This window comes from Choloepus didactylus, chromosome 6 (assembly GCF_015220235.1).
Source record: "Choloepus didactylus isolate mChoDid1 chromosome 6, mChoDid1.pri, whole genome shotgun sequence".
In the NCBI taxonomy this organism is placed as follows: Eukaryota; Metazoa; Chordata; class Mammalia; order Pilosa; family Megalonychidae; genus Choloepus; species Choloepus didactylus.
The window spans coordinates 27,094,897-27,118,403 of NC_051312.1; the positions used below are offsets into that span (position 1 = coordinate 27,094,897).

Below are 23,507 nucleotides of genomic sequence, written 5' to 3' on the forward strand. Positions count from 1 at the left end.
CAGTTTCAACCTTTGCCTTTTGGCCTGATATGCTCTAGTCTTAGCCAGATCTGCTTTATTCATATCTCTAATTGAAGTCTGGGTTCTATTTCAGCTTTTTTTTTTTTTTTTTTAACAGTTGCTGTATGCATTAATACCGATATTCCTATCTGCTGAGCTCTAGCTCTGAGTTTCAGGTGTAACACAGATACCCAATGTTCCAGAGACCAATTAGGTTATACATCAAGGGATCAACATCTCAGAGTTTGGAGACAGCCATTCCAATTCAGGAATAGTTTTGACTGCTGTAAGAGCTTGCAATCTAAGGACTATTACAATAATCATTTCCCTGTTAGGCTGTGCTCTAAGATCAATTCTGAATTCACAAATTGTAGTTAGTCCATATTGGTGAGGCATTATAGTGTTTGCCTTGGTTTCTGGCATACTTCACTCAACATGCTGTCTACAGGATCCATTCACCTCGTTGCGTGTCTCACAGCTTCACTCCTTCTCCTAGTTGCTCAATATTCCATTGTATGCATACATTGAATGCAGTTCACCATTCTGTTCCTCAGTCAGTGTATCCTTAGGCCACCTCCACTCATTGCAAATCATGAATACTGCCTCCATAAACACCAGTGTGCAAGTGTCCATTCATGTCTCCCCTCTCAGATCTTCCAAATACACACCTCATAATGAGGTTGTAGGATCTTATGGCCACATACACTTAGCTTCTTGTGGAGCCACCACAGTGACCTCCAGAAAGGTTACACAATTCTGCCTCCTTATCAACAGTAAATAGATACATCCCTCTCTCCATGTTTTCTACAGCACTTTTATCTCTACTTATATTTTTTCCTACAATCTTATAGAGATATATTAACATAATATACAGCCATTCACAGTTTATAATCAGTTGTTCACAGCATCATCACATAGTTGTACATTTATCACCACAGTCCGCACTTGAACATATTGATTATTATGAAAAAATGTTTTTTTTGGTGAATAATAAAAAAGATAATAAAAATAAAAATAAAAATGTCATACAATACCATAGAATAGTAAGGACAAAAAACAATACCACTGCCAAGAATCCCATATCCCTCCCTTATATTCCCCTCTCATACACATTTAACTTGGGTATATTGCCTTTGTTACATTTAATGGAAGCATATTGGAATGTTACTGTTGACCACAGACTCCAGTTTGCTTTATGTTTTTTCCCAAATGCCATCTCTTTTTCAGCCCTCTACATGGTTGACATTCATTTATTCTAGCACATGTGAGAACATTTTTGTATTTGTACATTTAGCAACAGTCATGGGCCACTCCAGTTTTTGCCAAGTTATACAGTCCCAGTCTTCATCATCTATCTTTACCTGGAGTGTCATACATTCCCCTGCCCCACCTCTTTCAACTTTACTCACAGACATCTTTGTTCTGTACCTTCAATATTGTGCTACCATTCCACAGTATTTTGCAATGTATTTCTGAATCTATACAATCAGTCTTGCTGAATGTTTCTGTAGTCCTTCAGCATCAAATTCCTCTCAGTCCCTTTTTTGAATTATATGTAGGAAATGGAATTTTACCTACATGAGTCCTGGCTGTTTTTTTTTTTTTTTAAATACACAATAGTATCATAGAACACAGGCTTCTACAATTTGGGAGAATTTTGAAAAGCAAACTGCTGCCTCCATAATATAAGGAAACAAGAATAATCTTTTCATAGTCTTCATCAGGTATAAAAAAGTTCACAGTCTGATTTACCTTTATCAAAAAGAAAAAATGGTTCACTGCTATACTTGCATACATTATCTTGATCCTCAATAGTTCCTGAACACAAAATAAATTCAGCCTGAACTTATATCTGTTTGGGTTTTCTAAGGTAAGATACTAATACATAATACATTAAATTTCAGAGGCTAAAGAAAAAAGTCAAATGTAAAATGTTTCCAATTTTATCTGATTTTACAAGTTTCAGGTATTGAAACCTGATTGGTTTCTTGAGCCTATCCATTATGGACATAACTCAATCTTATATTTTTAAGATGTCTCAGTGCCGTCTTTTGTTTGGTACTTCATTTAGCAATGTATAAGATCATTTTGGCCACCTTCAATCATTTGTTCTTCCCATTATTTCATTTCATTATTATAACGAATTTTATCATCTTTAGCAAGCTGAATATATACTTGCTTTTGGGACCAGACAGATTTTTCCAGTTTTCATTTGCAGTCTTCAGCTTTGCCTGTGATGAACCTTCCTTAGTTTCTTGGAAGCATTCTGATATAAAAATATTATAAGCTGATTGCAGACTTTTCAGTTTTCCAAGAATTGCTAACTCTCTCTTTTTAATTAATGCTTTCTTGTTTAAACATTTTTGCATGATTTCTTTTTATGAAGACATGATCTGCTTGGAGTTAGCTGATCTTGAATTTTGCTTATCTCTTCTTCTTCTGCCCTGAAACATCTATATATACATACGTACACACACACACACACACACACACACACACACACATAGACACACACACACACACACACACATATATATATATATATATATATATATATATATATATATATATATATATGTACACACACACACACTTTTTTTCTCTAAATCAGGAAGTTCCCTTCATAGCTGGGCAATTTTCTTAATTAGTTCTGAATTTTTTGCTTCGGGGCTCTGAACTTTATATATGAGTAGCTGTTCTTTAGAAAAGCAAATGCATGAAGTCGAAGGCTTCTTTGGATAACTACCCAAGATGAATGAAAACCATCTCAGTGTACACACAAAACTTAGAGAAAAGCACAGTGGATTTCCACAACAAGCAGAGCTCCACAACCGAGCAGAACTCTGCTCCCAACTTTCCCAGGGAACTCAACAAACCCCATGTGCTCGGAGAAGCGCCATCACACTTTCAGCAATGCAGTGACTAGAGCTCCAATTTCAGAGTTGCCTCGGTGAATAAAACCCCAACAATAATAACCCAAGCTTCTGTGCAACACTTGCAAATTTGTTATCATGCTTACCACTGGCAAAGTGTATATATATATATATCCTCATTTTATTACTCATCTGCCTATACAGGGGATAAAAGGAGTGTCAGTCATGTGATAAAAGCAATATAGTTACACAATCATCATCAATAATCAAGTCTACTCGATTACAGTACAGCAGATTCATGTATTACTGTCTGGCTAACCTAATACACTAGAAACTAGAAAGGAATATCTATATAATTTATAAGAATAACCTCCAGAATGACCCTGTGACTATATTTTAAATCTCTTACTCCCTGCAACTATCTGTTTCATTTCTTTTCCCCCTTTTGGTCAAGAAGGCATATTCAATCCCACAATGCCAGAGTCAGGCTCATCCCTGGGAGACTTGTCCCATGTTGCCAAGAAGACTTACAACCCTGGGAGTCATATCCAACATAAGGTGGAGGGTAGTGAGTTAATTTGCAGTGTTGGCTTGGAGAGAGGGGCCACATCTGAGCAAAAAAAAAAAAAAGATTCTATGGGGGTGACTATTAGGCATAATTATAAGAAGGCTTATCTTCTCCCTTGCAGGAATAAGTTCATAAGGGCAAGTTCCAAGACTGAGGGCTCTTACTTATTAAATAAATACCAGGAATTCCCCAGGTGGAGAAGTTTAACATTTCCATGTTTTCCCCCAGTCCCTCAAGGGGACATTGCAAAACCCTTTTCATTTTCTGCCCAAAATATTCTGGGATGTATCAGAGTACAGAATAACAAACTCTCATTCCCTAGTCTTGGTTCCATGGAATTATGTTGTTTAAATAAACTGACCATATGGGATAAATTAGATAATGTGCTATAGAGAATATAAATTTTGTATCAAATAAACATCTCTTAAATAACAGTTAAAATTAAGGGTTAGATGTGACTGCTGTTTGAGCTTGCCATCTAGGAAACTTTACAATGAGCCTTATTGAATATTGTGTACTCCTGCATCACAGATTGTCCAATCTCTGCCCACATTCTATCCCCCGATAACCTATGCTCTCAAATTCAATTCTCAGTATCTGATTATTATAGTCAGTTTACATTAGTGAGGACTTGCAAGATTTGTCCTTTTCTTTCCAGTTTATTTCACTCAACATGATGTCCTGAAGGTTCATTCATCTAGTTGCATGCCTCACAACTTCATTCTGTCTTGCAGCTGCTCAGTAGTTCATTTTATGTATATACCACAGGTCGCCCTTCTTTTCACCAGTCAACGTACCCTTAGACCATCTCCATCCATTACAAGTCGTGAATAGTGCCACCATATAAACCACCGTGCTAATGCCTATTTGTGTCCCTGCTTTCAGTTCTTCTAATTATATACCAAATAACAGATTTGCAAGATCTTATGGCAACCCTATATTTAACCTACTGTGGCAGCAACAGATTGCTCTCCAGAGGGGTTGCATTGTTTTACTCCCCTACCTACAGTCAATAGGTATATCTCTCTCTCCATATTTTCCACAGCACTTGTATCTTTCTGTTTACTTTTAATGCAATTTTATTGAGACATATTCACATATCATACATCATCCAAAGTAAACAATCAATTTTTCACCATATCATCACATAGTTGTGCATTCATCACCATAATCAATATTTGAACATTTTCATTAATCCAAAAAAAAGAATAAGAATAAAAACAAAATTAAAAAAGAGCACCACAAATATCTCATACTCCTCGTTCCCCATTAATTCATTTACTTTTTGTCCCCCTTTTTTCTACTCATTTGTCCATACACTGGATAAAGGAAGTGTGAGCCACAAGGTTTTCACAATCACACAGTCACACTGTATAAGTTATCTAGTTATACGATCTTCAAGAATCAAAGATACTGGATTGCAGTTCAACAGTTACAGGTATTTTCTTCTAGCTATTCTAGTACACCAAAAACCAAAATGGGATATCTATATAATGCATAAAAATAACCTCCAGAATGACCTTTCAACTCCAGTTGAGATCTCTCAGTCACTGAAACTTTATTTTGTTCAATTTCTATTCCACCTTTTGGTCAGGAAGGCTTTCTCAACCCCATAATGCCAGGTCCAGGCTCATCCCTAGGAGTCATGTCCTATGTTGCCAGGGAGATTTATGTCCCTGGGATTCATGTCCCACATAGAAGAGAGGACAGTGAGCTTGCCTGCCAAGTAGGTTTAGAGAGAGAGAGAGGCCACATCTAAGCAAGAAAAGATGTTCTCTGTGGGTGAATCTTACTCACCATTATTAGTAGGCTTATCCTCTCCTTTGCAGCAACAAGCTACACAAGTGCAAGTCCCAAGGTCAAGGACTTGGCCTACTACAATGGTAGTCCCCAATGCTTGAGAGAATGTGCCGGTTTGAATGCATTTTGTCCCCCAAATGCCATTATCTTTGATGTAGTATTGTGGGACAGACTTTTGGTGCTGGTTAGATTTGCTTGGAATGTGCCCCACCCAGCTGTGGGTGGTGACTCTGGTGGGATACTCCCATGGAGGTGTGGCCCTGCCCATTCAGGCTGGGCCTTGATCAGGGGAGCCATATAAATGTACTGACTCAAACAGACTAAGGGAGTGCAGCTGTGAGTGACGTTTTGAAGAGGAGCAAGCTTACTAGAGAGGAACATCCTGGGAGAAAGCCATTTTGAAACCAGAACTTTGGAGCAGACGCCAGCCACATGCCTTCCCAGCTAACAGAGGTTTTCCGGACGCCATCGGCCATCCTCCAGTGAAGGTACCCGATTACTGATGTGTTACCTTGGACACTTTATGGCCTTAAGACTGTAACTGTGTGGCCAAATAAACCCCCTTTTTATAAAAGCCAATCCATCTCTGGTGTTTTGCATTCTGCAGCATTAGCAAACTAGAACAGAGAATATCAGGAATTCCCCACATGGGGAAGTTTGATGTTTCCACATTTTCCTCCAGACCCTCAGAGGGCTTTGCAAATACTTCATATTTTCTACCCTAATTACTCTAGGATATATCAGGGTTTCATGACAACCTGTACAAACCAACCAGATCTCACCCCCTAACAAGGTCCAATGTAATTATTGTGTTTGAATAAACAGACCATACAAGTTAAATTATATGGCATGCTACAGAAAGTATAAATGTTGCACCAAATAAACATCTCTTCCTTTGTCTCACACAGAAGTTGAGGTTTTAAAACACAGTCAATATCATCCTTTTTTCCCTTTAGTCTAGTTCATCTTAGTTCCAATCAAGTCCATTTCATTCATATCTCTAATTGAAGTCTGATCTCTTTTTCAGCTTTTTTAACTTTTGCTGTATGGGGTAATGCTGACATTCATAGCTTCTAACTCTGGCTGCGAATCTTAGGTGTCACACAGATACCTGAAGTTCCAGGGACTGAACAGATTTTATACAAACAGCTCAGCATCTCAGAACTTAGAGATAACTATTACAATTCATGAACAGATATGGCTTTTGTAAGAACTTACAATCTAGGAACCTTTGCCATAAGCCTTCCCCTGACAACCTATGCTCTCAGCTTCAATTCTCAGAGTTTACACATTATAGTTCATATTAATGAGGTTTTATCATGTTTGCCTTTTTGATTCTAGCTTATTTATCTCAACATACTGCCCTCAAAGTCCATTCACATAATTGCATACCTCAAAACTTCATTTCTTCTTGCTGTCACTCAGTATTCCATTGTATGTATACACCACAGTTCACCATTCTATTTATCAGTCAATGTACCTTGCAAAACATGAGTATGGCTGCCATAAAAACCAGTGTGCAATGTTCACTCATATCCCTGCTCTCAGATCTTCCAAGTATGTATCCAATAACGAGGCTGCAGGACTGTATGTCAACCCCATAGTTAGCTTCCTGTGGAAACAAATACACAGGGTAACCCTAGGAAAACAGGTATAGCATGAAGTGTGTCCATTACCTGTCTGTAGATGTGTGGAGCAGGAGGAGAAAAGATATTGGTTTCTGTATTACACTCAGGGTGCAGTGTGCACCCTTCACTGTCTTTGTTGTTCCTCAAAAAAGAAAAAAAAAAACACAAAACTTCAGATGAACATTTCTAAACTAACTTTTCATTAGAAATAAGGATATTGAGACTCACTAAGGTAGATAGATTGACCAATTTCATGTGGGTTTTGTGATGGTCAGTCAGCGCCTATTTTTAATGTAGTTTAGTCTTCCATTATTGATTATCTGGATTATATTAAGCATTATTTAAACTTTCTCAAGTTTGTTTCCATGTTGGTGAGAATTAACTGAAAAATATTCATAAAAATATCATCTATTAATTTAAACTGGTCATTTATTATTTACATTTCTATCACTATAATAATGGTTATGATATTGCATTTTTTAAATCTGTAGCTGCCAGAGTATAGCATGTTGCCTACTAAACAGACATTTAATAATGTTATGGAATTGTTGTTAATTACTTTTTTCCAGGACTGAGGTGAATCTCCAAAGTTGCAGTATTGAAGGAGGTTCTCCTTCTCAGAGACATTCCTGCACTTGCACAGTCTTGAAAGGGAGAGCCTCCTTGAATTTTTCCCCCCAGGTGTTTCTTGCCACACCACCAGTCCCATCCTGTTGGTTTGCACCTGGTCCAATAAATAGAGTGTCAGTAAATTACCATGTCATAGTTAAAGAGCACTATCCTCTCCAGATGGAATGGAATTGAGTTATGGCTCTGCCACCTACTAGCTGTGTGATACCAATTCAGATATGAATAAACCAAATTATTTTGAGTGCTTTTTTACAAAGAAAGGAAACAAAATCACAATTTTTATGTCACTATCACCTTTCATTATGTATATTATGTCAATTAACTATTATTTTATCCTATCCAGTGATAGGTGTAAGTAGGAATGTGGGATGCTATCCCTGAAATGTGAACACTAGCTCTCTCTTCCTCAAATTAAGTTCTTATGAAAAGTGAAATATTGACTTGAAGATTCAGCATTTTTATGACATCAAGAATCATTCTGTGAGGGGAAATATAATAAAATATGAGTAAGAAATTAGGAGTCAAATAATAATTTGTGAATTATTATATTTTTAGTTCTATCATTTTAAATAGGAAAATCTCTTCTTGGAAATTGTATGTGTGAGATAATATGATCAAAGATTTGTTCTCCTTTAAGAGAGCATGTACTCTTCTCTGAAATTAGTCATAGAAGCATCTGAAATAATTTTGCTTAAAATATTCTATACATGTTGAGTGTGTCAAATCTTGATTCTCAGAGTTTTTTTTTTAATAGGGATATAAAATAAGTATAGAATATCAATACAAAAAATCATATCAATATAAAAGAGTTCATACTTACTCTCCTAGATAAGGGTATAGCTTTTTTTTCCCCTCAGTAGAACAGTTTAAGTATGTCAGTTTTCATATGTCACCTTAATATTTAACTTGATGCCTCTGGTCATTAAACTCATTTAATTTGTTTTCCCAGACACTTTGGCTAAATCATCTCTTCCTACAGACTCCCAATGGGATCCAGTTTCCCACCCCAACCATGTCTTGGCAAGAAGTAAGAATGCCCACAACAGAGCTATATCACTTAATTGTCTTCCATTAGTTACTGGAGAATATTCAAACTCAAACTTGTATGTTTGAGGCCCTTTCTTACCTCCACTTTTCGTAATGTTTCTCCCTTGATTCCTCTACTTAGACCTTGCAATATAGCAACATTAGACTTCCCTCCCCATCATCACCATTTTGTGCTGGTTCTTTAATTATGGTATTCTATTTTTTTTTAACTAACAGTCCTATCTGGAGAACTAATTAATTAGTTCCTGTCACAGACAATATAGATGCTAATTCAAGAAAAATCTCCAGTCTGTGTGAAATATAAACATTTTAAATCCAGACTATATCAGAGGAAAAAAGAAAAACACTACAAGTTCTGCTATTCTTATTTAAAACCTACTTCCCTGTTCTGCATGAAGATAACTTATTAGACATAAGATTTTGTACTCACTCCTCTATCATATTCTAATTTGAAGAAGGTGCTGTTTGTTCCATGTGCCTTTTCTCTCTCTTTTTGATTCTAAGACTAAACTCATCATGCTTTTCTCAGTTTCTCTGATACTTGACTGCCTATAGAGATATGACACACTTTCTACAATTTAATTTCACTTTATTTATTTCTCTTAGACCATTCATCAACACAAAATAGAACAGAATAGAAAGTCCAGAAATAAACCAACACATTTATATTCAATTTATTTCCAACAAATTGCAGTGGCAGTTTAGTGGAGAAAGAATAATCTTTAACAATTTTTACTGGAACAATTAGATTCCCATATTTAAGAATATAAACATAAATATTCAGACTGCTATAAAAATTACCTCAATTGGGATCACAAAACTAAATATAAATCCTAAAAAGCTTAAAATTCCAGAAGAAAATATTAGAGAAAGCCTTTGTGGCCTTGGGTTAGGCAAAATTTTCTTAGAAACATCAAAATATCCCTGTCCTTCATTTGCTGATTTCTAAGGTCTTCTTAGCTTTTGTTTCATGTATTTTGCCTGTTTTTACAGTTGTTTCAGTCTTGAGGTAAATCAGGTCTTGTTACTCCACCTAGCCTGGAAGTGGAAGTTTTGGTATCAAATTCATTGAGCAAGTTGTATCCTCTAATGCTCAGAATTTAAAGTTTATTATAATTGCAACTTCCCCAGTTTCCCTTTAAAACATTCTACATGACTCAAAACAAATCTTTATAAAACACAAATTTGAGCATGTCATTTTATTTGTCAAAAAATATTGAAAAGGACAAATACCATAGAAGAGGAGTAAATTCTCATATCATGTTGAGAATGTGGTTTTTTAAGATTTACTAAGTGTGCTGGTTTGGATATATTATGTTCACCAAAGCCATGCTCTTTAATACAATCTTGTGGGGGCAGATTTATTAGTCTTTTGATTGGGGGGAACTTTTGATTGTGTGTTTCCATGGAGATGTGACTCACCCAACTGTGGGTAATATTTTTGATTTGATTATTTCCCTGGAGTTGTGGTCCCACCCATTCATGGTGGATCTTGATTAGTTCACTGGAGTATTAAGGTATGAAGCTAAGAGCCAACACAGACCCTGATGCTTGCAGATGCATGGAGATGCTTAGAGTTGCAGACAGAAGGACTTTTGGAGATGCTAAGCTAAGAGATGAAGCCCAGAGTTTGCTTCAGATAAACTAAGAGAGGACTCTCAGATGCTTAGAGAGAAAGTCACTGTAATCAGAAGCTGAAAGGAGCACAACCCAGGAACAAAGGACCAGCAGATGCCAGCCATGTGCCTCACCAGCTAACAGAGGTGTTCCTGATGCCATTAGCCATTCTTCAGTGAAGAATGTTTTTGCTTTAGTTTGGACACTTTTATGACCTTAAGACAGTAAATTTGTAACCAAATAAACCCCCTTTAGAAAAGCCAATCCATTTCTCTTATTTTGCATAATTGCAGCATTAGCAAACTGGAACACTGTTTTTAAATGAAAGTAATATGAATTATTTTCAAATTATTTTCAGTATTTTTCAAGACAATCATATGCTTTTTACTTTGAAATATTATCATGATAAATAAAATTGTTCCCATAAAATGATGTCTGATTCCTAGTGAACACTGAAAAATATTTTGTTGAATTCAAATGAATTAATAGATTTTGAAATATTGACCAATATAAAATTTTGGTCAATTGACAATTGAAGTTTTCTACTAGAATTATGGTGGTGTGTGTATATGTACATATTTATGTATTTGTTGAATTCATATATTTTGGAATACATACATTTTGTTTTGTTATTTATAACTTTAGTAATATTATGCCAAAGTACTGTCATATAATTAAATAAATCACCTCAGTTCTTGGGTTATTAATTTCTCTCTTATTTCTTGTAGTGATTATGTTTGCTTTGTTCTCTTTGATAACAGCACTTGCCATGGGTTATGTAGCTCCATTTCTCAAGAAAGTGCCCCATCAAAATTTACTGCTTCCATTTTGTAAAATTTTATTTTTTGCTTTTGCATTTTTTATCACTGTTCCCTGAGTTTAGTTTGCATTTATTTTATAACTGTGTAGGTAGAATTGTAATATGGTCCTCAAGATTTCTGTCTCCTGGTGTATACACATCTTCTTCCAGTTACTCAATCAAACAGGAAGCCAAATGTTACTGAGAAAGGATTTTACAGATGTAATTAAGGTCCCAAATCATTTGACTTTACTCTAGGGAGATTTCCAACTGGGTCTGATCTAAACATGCAAGTCTTTTAAATTTGGGTTTAGAGGTATATGGGAATCCTCTATTTTATTAATGATTGTTTTGTTAACCCACATCTTTTTTTTTTTTTAAATGTGACAGATAAATTTTATTGAACTATTTTTTCAAGAGAATTCTCAATTCCACTAATAGTGTACGAAAAATCCATGATACTTAATATCTAGTATTTACTTTTTTTGTTTTGAAATAAATTCAAAGTTACATGAATAGCTGCAAAAACAATACCAGCCCCATGCACAGAATTCCATCATACCCTGACCCCCCTCCCCTGATAGCTCAACCAACTTTAACATGCTGTCACATCACTATTTCTTTCCCTCTCTCCCTCCCTCCCTATCAATCATCCATCTTCTATTTCTCTGTCTTCTGAACATATGAGAGTTAGCTGCACACATCCTTGAACATACACTATAATTCACGTATGTACTTCCCATGAACAAGAACATTCTTTTACGTAATTCCATTAAGCGCAGCTAAGAAGTATAAGAGATTCAACACTGATACAATGCTTACATTCTATATTTCTTTCCCTTATGTCTCAACTGTGTCCCTTTGAGCCACCTGTCCTCCACCCTCCAATCCCATCCAAGTTCATCCTGAGCGTTCAATTGTCATCTAGTTAGATTGTCTTTTTTTTTTCTTTTTTCAATTGTGGAAAGATATATACAGCCTAAATATTTCCATTCCACCCCCTCCCTAGACTTCCATTAGTGGGATTAATTACCTTTAGAATGATGTTATGCTCTTTCCCACCATCCATTACTAGAAATTTCCCTTCACCTCAAACACCAACCTTACACTCCTTTCTTAACTCCCCATTGCCCCTTCCCCCATTTCTCTTAACCCAAACTCTACTTTTCATCTCTATGGTTATATTCTCTGATAATTTCTTTGTGCTTACTGTGGGGCTTAAAATTAACCTCTTAAATCCCTATCAGTCTTGTTTTTCTTTGATAACACCTTCACTTCAATAGGGCACATAAACTATGTTCCTATACTCCTTCAGTCCCCCACCTTTATATAGTTGTCTAAAATTACATATTTTACATTGAGTTCAAAACCACTGATTTGTCCTTAGAGTTTGTATATTTTTTATCATGTAGGAAGTAAATAGTGGAGTTACAGTTCAAAAATTATTAACTTCTATTTGTATTCCATTGTGTTTGGAGAATATTCTTTGAGTATATTCAATTTTTTTTTAATTAATTTCTTGAGGCTTGTTTTATGTCCCAGCTTATGGTCCCTTCTGGAGAAAGATCTGTGATGACTAGAGAAAAATGAGTGTCCTGGTGATTTGGAATGTAAGGTACTATATATGTCTGTTAAAATTCTCTATATCTCTCCTTTTTTTGTCTCTCTGTTGGTAGGGCTTCCTTTAGAATCTGAACTAGGGCAGGTCTTTTATTGGCAAAGTCTCTCAGCATTTGTTTGTCTGTGAAATATTTAAGTTCTTCCTCAAATTTGAAGGAGAGTTTTGCAGGATAAAGTATTCTTGGCTGGAAATTTTTCTCTCTCAGAATTTTAAATATGTCATGTCACTGCCTTCTCACCTCCATAGTGGCCACTGAGTAGTCACTACTTAGTCTTATATTATTTCCTTTGTATGTGGTGAATTGCTTTCCTCTTGCTGCTTTCAGAACCTGCTCCTTCTCTTCAGTATTTGAGAGTCTGATCAGAATATGTCTTGGGGTAGGTTTATTTGGATTTAATCTATTTGGAGTTCACTGGGCATTTATGCTTTGTGTGTTTATATTGTGTAGAAGGCTGGGGAAGTTTTCCCCAACAATTTCTTTGAATACTCTTTCTAGACCTTTACGCTTCTCTTCCCCTTCTGGGACACCAATGAGTCTTAAGTTTGGATGTTTTATTTTATCTATCGTATCCCAGAGATCTGTTGCGATTTTTTCAATTTTTTTCTCCATTCCTTCATTTGTTCTTTCATTTTCTGTTCTTTGGATTTCTAGGACACTGAGATGTTGTTCAGCTTCCTCTAGTCTTATATTGTGAATATCCACAGTCTTTTTAATTTGCCCAACAGTTTCTTTTATTTCCATAAGATATTCTATTTTTCTATTTACTCTTGCAATGTCTTCTTTATGCTCTTCTAGGGTATTCTTTATGGCACTTATATCCTAGGCCATGGTCCTCTTGATGTCCTTTAAATCCTTTGCCATGTTTTCATTCTTTGATTGTAGTTCTTTGATTAATTTTGCGAGATACAAAGTTTCTTCCGAAATCTTGATTTGTGTGTTTGGAGCTGGATTCTCCATATCATCTGGTTTTATCATATGCATTAAGATTTTCTGTTGTTTTTGGCCTCTTGGCACTTGTTTTGCTTGATAGGGTTCTTTCAGGTTGTATCAAAAAAAAAAAAGGATATCGATCTAATTTTTCAGAGACACAGTTTGGTGGCATACATTTTCTCTAAGTAACCAGCAGATGGTGTCTGTGAGTCACCTATATCCCTCAGATCAGTTCTCAACCTTTTTTCCATGGAGTGTGGGGAAATGATTCTTGTGCATTCAGTTGGAGAACTCAGTTTGGGTGTGTTGCTGGAGCCATCTGCCCTGAATGTGGGGTGTGTGTACAGGTGGCCAGGTGGGAAGGGCAGTTCTACTGTTCAAATCTCCCAGGTTCCAGGAGATTCAAGGCTGCTGCAAGAGTCTAAGCCTTCATTTCAGTTCAGCCCCAGACCTTCTCTCTTGGTGCCGCACAAACCACCAGACTTGGCATAGCGCCCCTGGGTTCTCCAAGTGGATCCCCCCTCCCAGCCACAATCCTCCCTCAGCCGAGGGAATGCTGTGCTACATCATTAGTATGCGCCGTCCCTCAAGGGAAGCCCTGGGCTGCTGGGCTGTGCCGTGGGGCTCTCAGCTCATTTCAGATTGCAGAATGTCTGAGGCTGTCTTTACTGCAATGCCTTGTGGGCTGAGAACAGCTGAGGTTTTCTTCACAGAGAGAGAGCGAGGGACAGAAAAACTTCCAGGTTCACCCATCAGCCAGATATAGCACCTGATCCTCTGGGTTCCCTATCCTGAGACAGATATGTTCCCCAATTCTCCCAAGGTCAGTTGTCTCCAAAAGCCTCTGTCTGCTTGTTGAGGATTCGCTGTCTGTATTGAGCTGTTAATATTAAAACCTCACTTGGAGCTGGGCTGAGAAAGTGTACGGTGTGGCTTCTGTGAGGGAGGGGCTCTCTGCTCTAGGCTCTTGGCTCTCAGCGTGGGTCCACAATTTTACTTACAGATTTTATGCTGTGATCTTGGGCATTCCTCCCAATTCATGTCGGTGGATGTTGAGGGTACAGTCATGTTTGTCTCCCTGCTGTTATTCCAGGTTATTTACTGTTTTTTTGTTCATTTAAGAATTGTTCTGGGGGAGACTAAGTCTTCCACTTCTTTCTATGCCGCCATCTTCCCAGAATCCTCGGTAACCCACATCTTTTACAGTAAACAAGAAATTTTTTAAAAAAGAAAAATGAATAGTAAAAGGATGTAAAAATGTACACCTGTAAATATAAACATATAAATAAAACTGTGCAAATGTGCTATTAGAAAGGGTAGACTTCTGTATTCCAAAGATATTAAGGACAGTATAAAATAAAAAAGGGCCAATTTTTCATAAAAGTATAAAAATCCTAAACAGAGTTTCAAAATACATGAAAAACTGAGAGTTAAAAGGAGGAATAGATTTTTTTTTAATGACATTGAATAATTGTCAGGGATAAGGTTTTAATTTTTTAAATGTAGGGCAAAATATGTTTCTTTTCTGTTTCTTACTCCTGATCTTTTTATTTTTTATTTATTTTACTTTTTTATTTTTTATTTACTATTTTATTTTATTATTTTACTATTTTACTATCATAGATGTCATATTTAATCCCCAAAATAAAAATTTAGCAAAAAAGTTTAGTCATAAAAGTTTTTGAATTATTCTTTTTTTGACTATTCTATTATGTGAAAGTACACATAATGAATATAAAAATTTGATTTCAATGCTGGCAGAAAAAATCCCTCATGGCGATTTTGCAAGGAGTAAGCAGACCCTGTTGAGGTAACATTGACATAGAACATCCTAAACCCCAAGTTCACCTATTAAGAAATAAATTAATGTTGGCTTTCTAATCTCAAAATAAGCTTTCATCAGTGTCAATGAATTTTTGTTAAACTAAGAATTGTACATTTGAAACTTCATCATATATATTATATATATATATATTTTAATTCAGTTTTATTGAAATATATTCACATACCATACAATCATCCATGGTATACAATCAACTGTTCACAGTATGATCATATAGTTATGCATTCATCACCACAATCTATTTCAGAACATTTTCCTTACATCAGAAAGAATCAGAATAAGAATAAAGAATGAAAGTAAAAAAAGAACACCCAAACCATCCCCCCATCCCACCCTATTTGTCATTTAGTTTTTATCCCCATTTTTCTACTCATCCATCCATACACTAGATAAAAGGAGTGTGATCCATGATGTTTTCACAATCACACTGTCACCCCTTGTAATCTACATTATTATATAATCATCTTCAGGAGTCCAGACTACTGGGTTGGAGTTTGGTAGTTTCAGGTATTTACTTCTAGCTATTCCAATACATTAAAACCTAAGAGGTGGTATCTATATAGTGCATAAGAATGTCCACCAGAGTGACCTCTCAACTCCATTTGAAATCTCTCAGCGACTGTTTTATTTCATCTCATTTTGCATCCCCCTTTTGGTCAAGAAGATATTCTCAATCCCACAATGCTGGGTTCAGATTAAGCCCCAGGAGTCGTATCTTCCATTGCCAGAGAGATTTACATCCCTGGGAGTTGGGTCCCACATAGGGGGGAGGGCAGTGAGTTCATCTGTTGGGGTGGCTCAGTTAGAGAGAGAGAGAGGGCCACATCTGAGCAACAAAGAGGTACTCAGGGGGAGACTCTTAGGCAAAATTATATGCAAGTTTAGCCTCTCCTTTGCAGTAATGAGCTTCATAAGGGCAAGTCCCATGATTGAGGGCTCAGCACATCAAACCACCAGTCCCAATGTTTGTGACAACATCAACACCAGTCCAGGTGAGGAAGTCCAACACTTCTGCACCTTCCCCCAGCTCCTCAGGGTGGGGGTGGGGGAGGCTTTAAATATACTTTTTATTCTCTGCCCAAATTACTTTGGGATGTGCCACTATTTCACTCTAACCTATACTAACCTACCATATCTCACTTTCTATTCAAAGTTCCATGTAATTGTGGTATTTGAACAAACCAACTGTAGAGTTATACTGTTTAGAAAATATAGATCCTGCACCAGATAGACATCTCTTCCCTTGGTCTCATATGGAAGTTGAAGTTTTAAAATACAGTCAGTTTTGACCTTTGCCCTTTGGCCTGGTTTGCCCTAGTTTTAACCAGATCTGTTTCATTCATATCACTAATTGAAGTCTGGGCTCTTTTTCAGCTTCTTTTTGACAGTTGCTGTATGCACGAATACTGACATTCATATCTGCTAAGCTCTAGCTCTGAGTTTCAGGTGTCTCAGAGATAGGCATTGTTCCAGAGGCCAATCAAGTTATACACTAAGGGATCAGCATCTTAAAGTTTAGAGATAGGCATTACAATTCAGGATAGAGTTGACTATGATATATTATTTTGAAATTCCGTGATCCATACCACCAAATTCTCTCCTGAAATTCTGCAAAATTAACAATACTTCTTGTAAGAGTTGCTTCCAAACCTATGTGAAAGTGGATTTCATATTATAAATTAATGACAGAGTCACAGGAATGCATTTAAACTGGTTGTATAGATATGAAGTAAGCTTTTGGCCATTAAGATAATTATAAAATCTTTACTCTTCTCAGCACTGATTTTTAGTTTCTTCTTTCATGTATCATTTAATATAATAAAAGCCATATACACTAAAATAACAAACCAAATTGCACAAACGTTTTTGTAGTTAAACACAATGGTATATCTGCCATGTCAATGATATAGTCGACAATCCAAAACCTAAGTGGAGAAACACCACCATGTTTTCCTTGTAATATCTCAAAAAAGCTCATTCATCCTCTGGTGCACACTCTTAGAAAGAAGTTTATTATGTTACACCATTTAATGCAAAATACATGAAAATGTGGATTTTACAAAAATCTTTTATAACATAGGTCAAAGTTTAATATGAATGTCTAATAATATTATCAGGATATTTCTGAAATTCAGTGTAATGGAATTATAAACAAACACAAACACACACCCATATATATATAAGTTTTATATGTACAAAGGAAAATACTAGGAAGAAAATCTATCTGAAGGATAACATTTATGAACAATTTTCATTTACTTCTTTGAAATTTGTTGTAAAATAATTTTTATGTAATCAACAATGTTTAATCCTACAATTGTGTCACATTTTTAAATATAAGAATGTTTCGTTTGGAAAAATGTGCTATCCTATCCCTGGTTTTCATGATCTGGACATTCAGCCACATATAATTAAGCATATCTCTAGAAATAACCTCTCTTTACCCAGTCATAAATTAGAGCAGCAGAAAAAATACCAAAATACGATACTCAAAATTATATGGCTTCCATAGGGAAGGTGGCTCTCTGTTAAAAACAACATGGATGCATACGATCTTGGAATGCTGCCAAGCAGTCTACCTTGAATATTGGTCCCAGAGATGATCAAACGTTGCATTATCACACTTATTCAATAAAAGAAGTGCCGTGACATTATCAAGGAGAAAGGCAAGGGATAATTTTCACTATGATTGTGTTCATAATAGCTGTCTGATATGCATTTGACACAAAATTTCCAGGTGACATTTCTATTTGACTAGGACTTGAACAAAATTTTAGGTTGATTTATTTTACCTCAAAAAAATGCATGCATAAAAACTTAAAACACATATTATCTCAAAAGAAACAGGTATTATATCACAAACATTTCAAGCTCCTTACATAGTTTACATAATTGTGGGAAAATAGACTGAGCTGGGAATGCATTCTTGACTTCCAAGCACCTGCATTGTTGATACAAGAAGCATGCAAGTCTTGGATGGTCTGTTCTTGACTTCCCTGTTTTGCTAACTTCCATATCTTGCTTTCTCCAGCCTGTTAGTAATTCCCATATTTTCTGTGAGAAAGTGAAGCTAATAAATATGCTGTGGAGCAAGTGGAGGGGCTCTTTGCCTACAAGGCTCTGAGTCCCCTGCTCCCAGAACTTTATATTTTGTGTCCATGTTTCATTCCTTCACTGTCCTGTCAGTAACACATATTTATCTGTGAGAGGAACTTGAGGTTGACAAATTTTTTGACAGACAATGTTAAAAGAAGTTTTTCACCTACTTTGACTACTGGTAAGTATTAATCTCACAGTGACAGTGTTTTAGTTTATCTCACAAAATGTGAATATTATTAGGAAAGTCTTTATGTACATACATGTATCACATAGGATTTATCTAATTGATGGCAGGATTTGTAGAAAGGGAAATCCAGAATTGATGTAATCTGAGTCATCAGCAATGAACATATATTGAAAATATTAAGCAGTGAACATATATGGAAAATTTTTTGAAAGAATTGTGATTATATAATTTGTTAAAAACATCTCTCCTGAACATTAATAGTAATGTGTGCTCTATGATATTAATATACCTAAAGCTTTAATTTCTGATCTGTCATTGGTGTTAAATAATATTGGATACACAGAAAAAGTAAATGATGTGTAAAACTTTCTATCATTCTTTATTATATACCTAGCATTTTTGCTTGTTTGTTTTTCTGAAATTAAATGTAAGTTGGATGTAGTATTATGAGCAGTATCTATGCACTCTACTAATTTTGGTAGAATCACAGAGTCAACAATGCTTAGTGGTTATCACTCTGGATAAATTACTTAACTTTACATATCATTTTTCTTAAACATGTACAATGGTAATAACCACGGCATAATAGTTTTGTCTGGATAAATGTGTTAATGAAGGGAACTATTTATAAGTTTCATGTTCATTCTAATTTGCAATGCATATGAGTTTCTATCATATAATATGCCAATGTTGATTTATACCTAATTTATATTTGACAATCAAAATAAGATCTTTTTCCATAATATTTTGCAAAATAGTCTTTATATAAATTTCTAAATATCACTAAATTTTTATCTATTTTTAAAATGTCAGATTATTCCTATAAACAAAAGCTGCTTGTGATTCTTGCTAACTATCAGATTTGATCTCTCAATAGGTTACAAAACTTGAATGCTATGGGAAGTAGAAATAACACTAACATCCCTGACTTTATTCTTATGGGATTGACAGACTCCGAGGAGACACAGTGTGTCCTCTTTTTGCTCTTTCTCCTGATGTACCTGATTTCTTTGCTGGGGAATGCAGGGATGATACTAATAATTCACCTGGATCTCCAGCTTCACACCCCCATGTATTTTTTCCTCAGTCACCTGTCATTCCTGGACCTCAGTAACTCAACCATCATCATCCCTAAAACTTTAGAAAATTTACAGACTTCCAACAAGTATATTTCATTCATAGGCTGCTTCACTCAGATGTATTTTTGTGCCTTCCTGACTGTCAGTGAATTTTTCCTTCTCTCTTCAATGGCCTATGACCGCTATGTAGCCATCTGCAACCCTCTTCAATACCCTGTTGTTATGTCCAGGAGACTCTGCTCCACCCTCATCACTGTGTCCTACTTGATTGGAGGTATTGAATCTTTAGCCATTGTTCTGTACATAAACAGTTTGCATTTCTGCAACTCAAATGTGATCTCTCACTTTTTCTGTGATATAACCCCAGTTTTAGCCCTTTCCTGTACTGTAACTCTTAGCATTGAAATCATGATTATAATTTTTGCTAGTTTCAATGTAATGTTTACTTTTATCACAATTTCTGTGTCCTATGGGTCCATTCTGTGTACTATCCTGAAAATTAATTCCACTTCAGGAAAGCATAAAGCATTCTCTACTTGTGCCTCACACCTCCTGGGAATCAGCATTTTTTATGGCACTACGATATTTATTTATATAAAACCAAAGAAGTCCTACTCCTTGGGAAAGGATCAAGTGTCTTCTGTGTTTTATACTATGGTGGTCCCCATGCTGAATCCATTCATTTATAGTCTCAGGAACAGAGAAGTAAAAAATGCTCTCATTAGAGTCATGCAGAAGAGAAAGTGTTCTAGACAACTGAAATGACAATGATGTGATACTGAAAATTTGTGTGCCTTTCTTCCACATTAAATTTTCCTAGTTAAATATGGTATCAACCTTTAATTAGCTTGAATTTCTGTTGAGGAATCCTCTATTAGACCATGTATGACCTGGAACATTTCAAAAATTATGTTTTTAGCAATCCACATAGTAACTGGAAGCCATGAAATATGTTTTAAAAGTGTTGTTTAAATGTGTGTGTTTTTAAGAGCACCTGGTATGAAAAAAGTGGTGTTATACTTCAGATTGAATCACAGAAATCCCCTGTGCATACTCCAATTTCAGAGAATTTTATTATGGAGTGCACAGTCAGAAGTTACTTTTTCTACAGAAGAAATATAGCACAGTCTGAAGGAGTGCTGCCTTGGAGTGAAAAATCCAGAGTTTAGACTGCCAGATATTAGATCTGCCAGATATTAAGCTTTATATACCTTAGGAAGTGAAAATGTTAAAATTGAAAGAATTTAATGCAGTACTAATAAATTTTGACCACAATCATCAGAATTCTTATATTCTTGCAAAATTTTAAATAAACACAATAGCATTTCTTAAGAAAATATTCACTGGTGTTTTATAAATATTTTTGCTAATCTTTTTTAAAAGTAAGATTAAAAGAAAAAAACAACTTAATATTTGGTCTTAGAGCAAAGTGAAATATCTTGATAGAATTAAAGTATATAAAAAAGTTACATGTAAATATTGAGAAAATTTTGAAAATATTTTATATTGTAAAGAAAATCACAATATCCTACCCACTTTTTAGAGTTTTGTTCATGGTCTTTTGACTAACCTTATAGATCTAGATCTGGATCTGGATTTGAATTATATACATAATTTTGTCAATATCAGTTTCTATTTTGCAGCAATTATTTTTCCCACCTGTCACTATAAACTTTGGAAATACTTTGTCATTTCAACTTAGGAGATGAGTATTTTCTTGGTCCATAAGTGAAGTCAAGAATCTCATTTTTCTATGTTTTAAACCCTGAAGTTATGCAAATTCATGAGGTTAAATATCTGCATGCAGTTATACTGGTTTTGTCTCTACCTGGTAACCATTTTAAGGCACTACTCTTCTGTGATACATCAACGAACATAAGTAATTAATATTTACTTGTTTAATTTTGGCATGATTCATAATTTATTTCATTTTTCCTGGTTTCTATCAGTTTATGTTCTTTAAAAGATAAAATCTTTTGAGTTAAATGCTTGAGCCATTTATTTAAGAATTTTAATAAAGAAATATTAAAAAGCTAAGAATTGATATTGAATCCAAATTTTGTGATGTCCCATTAATTTTGGTCAGATAGATTGGTAATATTTCCTTGTAAAAATGTCTCTCTGCAGCCCATGATTGCAGTTTTAGTTTTCCCTACCTTTCAATGAATAAATAAGAAAGTAGGCTTTCTTTACTTTCTTCTATTTGATTATTTGTATTTAAAACTAAGCAATTGTGCCGGTTTGAGTGTATTGTGTCCCCCAAATGCCATTATCTTTGTGGTCTTGTGTGGGGCAGAAGTTTTGGTGTTGGTTAGATTTGCTTGGAGTGTGCCCCACCCAGCTGTGGGAAATAATTTTGATGAGATGTTCCCATGGAGGCTTGGCCCCACCCATTCGGGGTGGGCCTTGATCGGTGGAGCTATATAAATGAGCTGACTCAAAGAGGAAAGAGAGTGCAGCTGGAAGTGATGTTTTGAAGAGGAGCAAGCTTGCTAGAGAGGAACGTCCTGGGAGAAAGCCGTTTTGAGGCCGGAGCTTTGGAGCAGATGCCAGCTGCCTTCCTAGCTAACAGAGGTTTTCCGGAGGCCATTGGCCATCCTCCGGTGAGGGTACCCGATTGCTGATGTGTTGCCTTGGACGCTTTGTGGCCTTAAGACTGTAACTGTGTAGCAAAATAAATCCCCATTTTATAAAAGCCAATCCATCTCTGGTGTTTTGCATTCTGCAGCATTAGCAAACTAGGACAGATTTTGGTACCAGGAGTGGGGTGCTTTTGCTGCTGAGTTTGCAAATACCAAACATGTTGGAACAGCTTTTTAAATGGATAAGGGGGAATTTCTGGAAGAGTTGTGAGGAGCTTGATAGAAAAGGCCAAAACTGCTTTAAAGAGACTGTTTGTGGAAATATGGACTCTAAAGATACTTCTGATGAGGACTTGAACAGAAATGATGAATGTGTTGTAAACTGGAAGAAAGGCGATCCTTGTTTTAAAGTGGCAGAGAATTTGGCAAAATTGAGTCCTGGTGTCAGATGGAAGGAAGAATCTGGAAGCAACAACTTGGAATACTTAGCTGAGGAGATTTCCAGACTACGTGTGGAGGACATATCCTGGCTTCTCCTTGCAGCTTATAGTAAAATGCGAGCAGAGAGAGATAAACTTAGAACTGAACTCTTGGGTTCAAAGAAACCAGAAGTTGATGGCTTGGAAAATTACAGGCTTCCAGGGGGTGGAATCCCAGAAGCTACAGCCCAACATGAGGATATAATCAAACATGGAACCCAGCCTCCATTTCAGTACAAGCCAAGATTGGAAAAGGAGTTAAGCAGAAAGGATTTGTGGAAAGTCCTGTTGTCTAATGGCTTTGACCCCTGTGTGCTTCATGCAAAGCCAACAGAATTTTTGCGAGAGCTTTATAGACAGAGCCATTGCCGGTCTGGACTGGAGGAGACAGACAAGGAAAAAATTAAAGGAAAAATCTCTTCAAAGACAGAGCCATGGAGGTTGAGGTCTGGCGTCAGGAGGTCTCGGGCTTGGAGAGCAGAGCAGCCCACATGCATGGAAAGGGTGAGTTTGCCCTGGAGGTCGAGGGCGGGCTTTCCGCCTCGATGCTCTGGAAGAGTTTTGCCACCTCAGGTCCCAAAGAGGGTGGAGCACATTTCCAGAGAATTGGGGAGAGCCTGGCTGCCACCACACTGTTCTGAAGGGGTTGAGCATGTGACCCGGAGATGGAAGGGAATCCGGGAGCTGCCCCGATGTTTGAGGAGGGTGGGGCCGAGAAGGTGGT

At 36.2% G+C, this 23,507-nt stretch overlaps 1 protein-coding gene and 1 pseudogene across 1 annotated transcript; one reads left to right on the top strand and one right to left on the bottom strand.

The window, feature by feature from the left end:
* Nucleotides 1–2,067: 2,067 nt before the first annotated feature.
* On the bottom strand, nt 2,068–4,259 carry LOC119536795 (annotated as a pseudogene).
* A 15,280-nt stretch (nt 4,260–19,539) lies between these two features.
* Nucleotides 19,540–20,487, top strand: LOC119535964 (olfactory receptor 8H1-like). Its single transcript, XM_037838372.1, has one exon. It carries the CDS (start codon nt 19,540–19,542, stop codon nt 20,485–20,487), a length of 948 nt encoding a protein of 315 aa, XP_037694300.1.
* The last annotated feature ends 3,020 nt before the right edge of the window (nt 20,488–23,507 follow it).

What these genes read in the sequence shown, in the direction of transcription:
- LOC119535964 (XM_037838372.1), top strand. Translation starts at nt 19,540, where the DNA reads ATGGGAAGTAGAAATAACACTAACATCCCTGACTTTATTCTTATGGGA.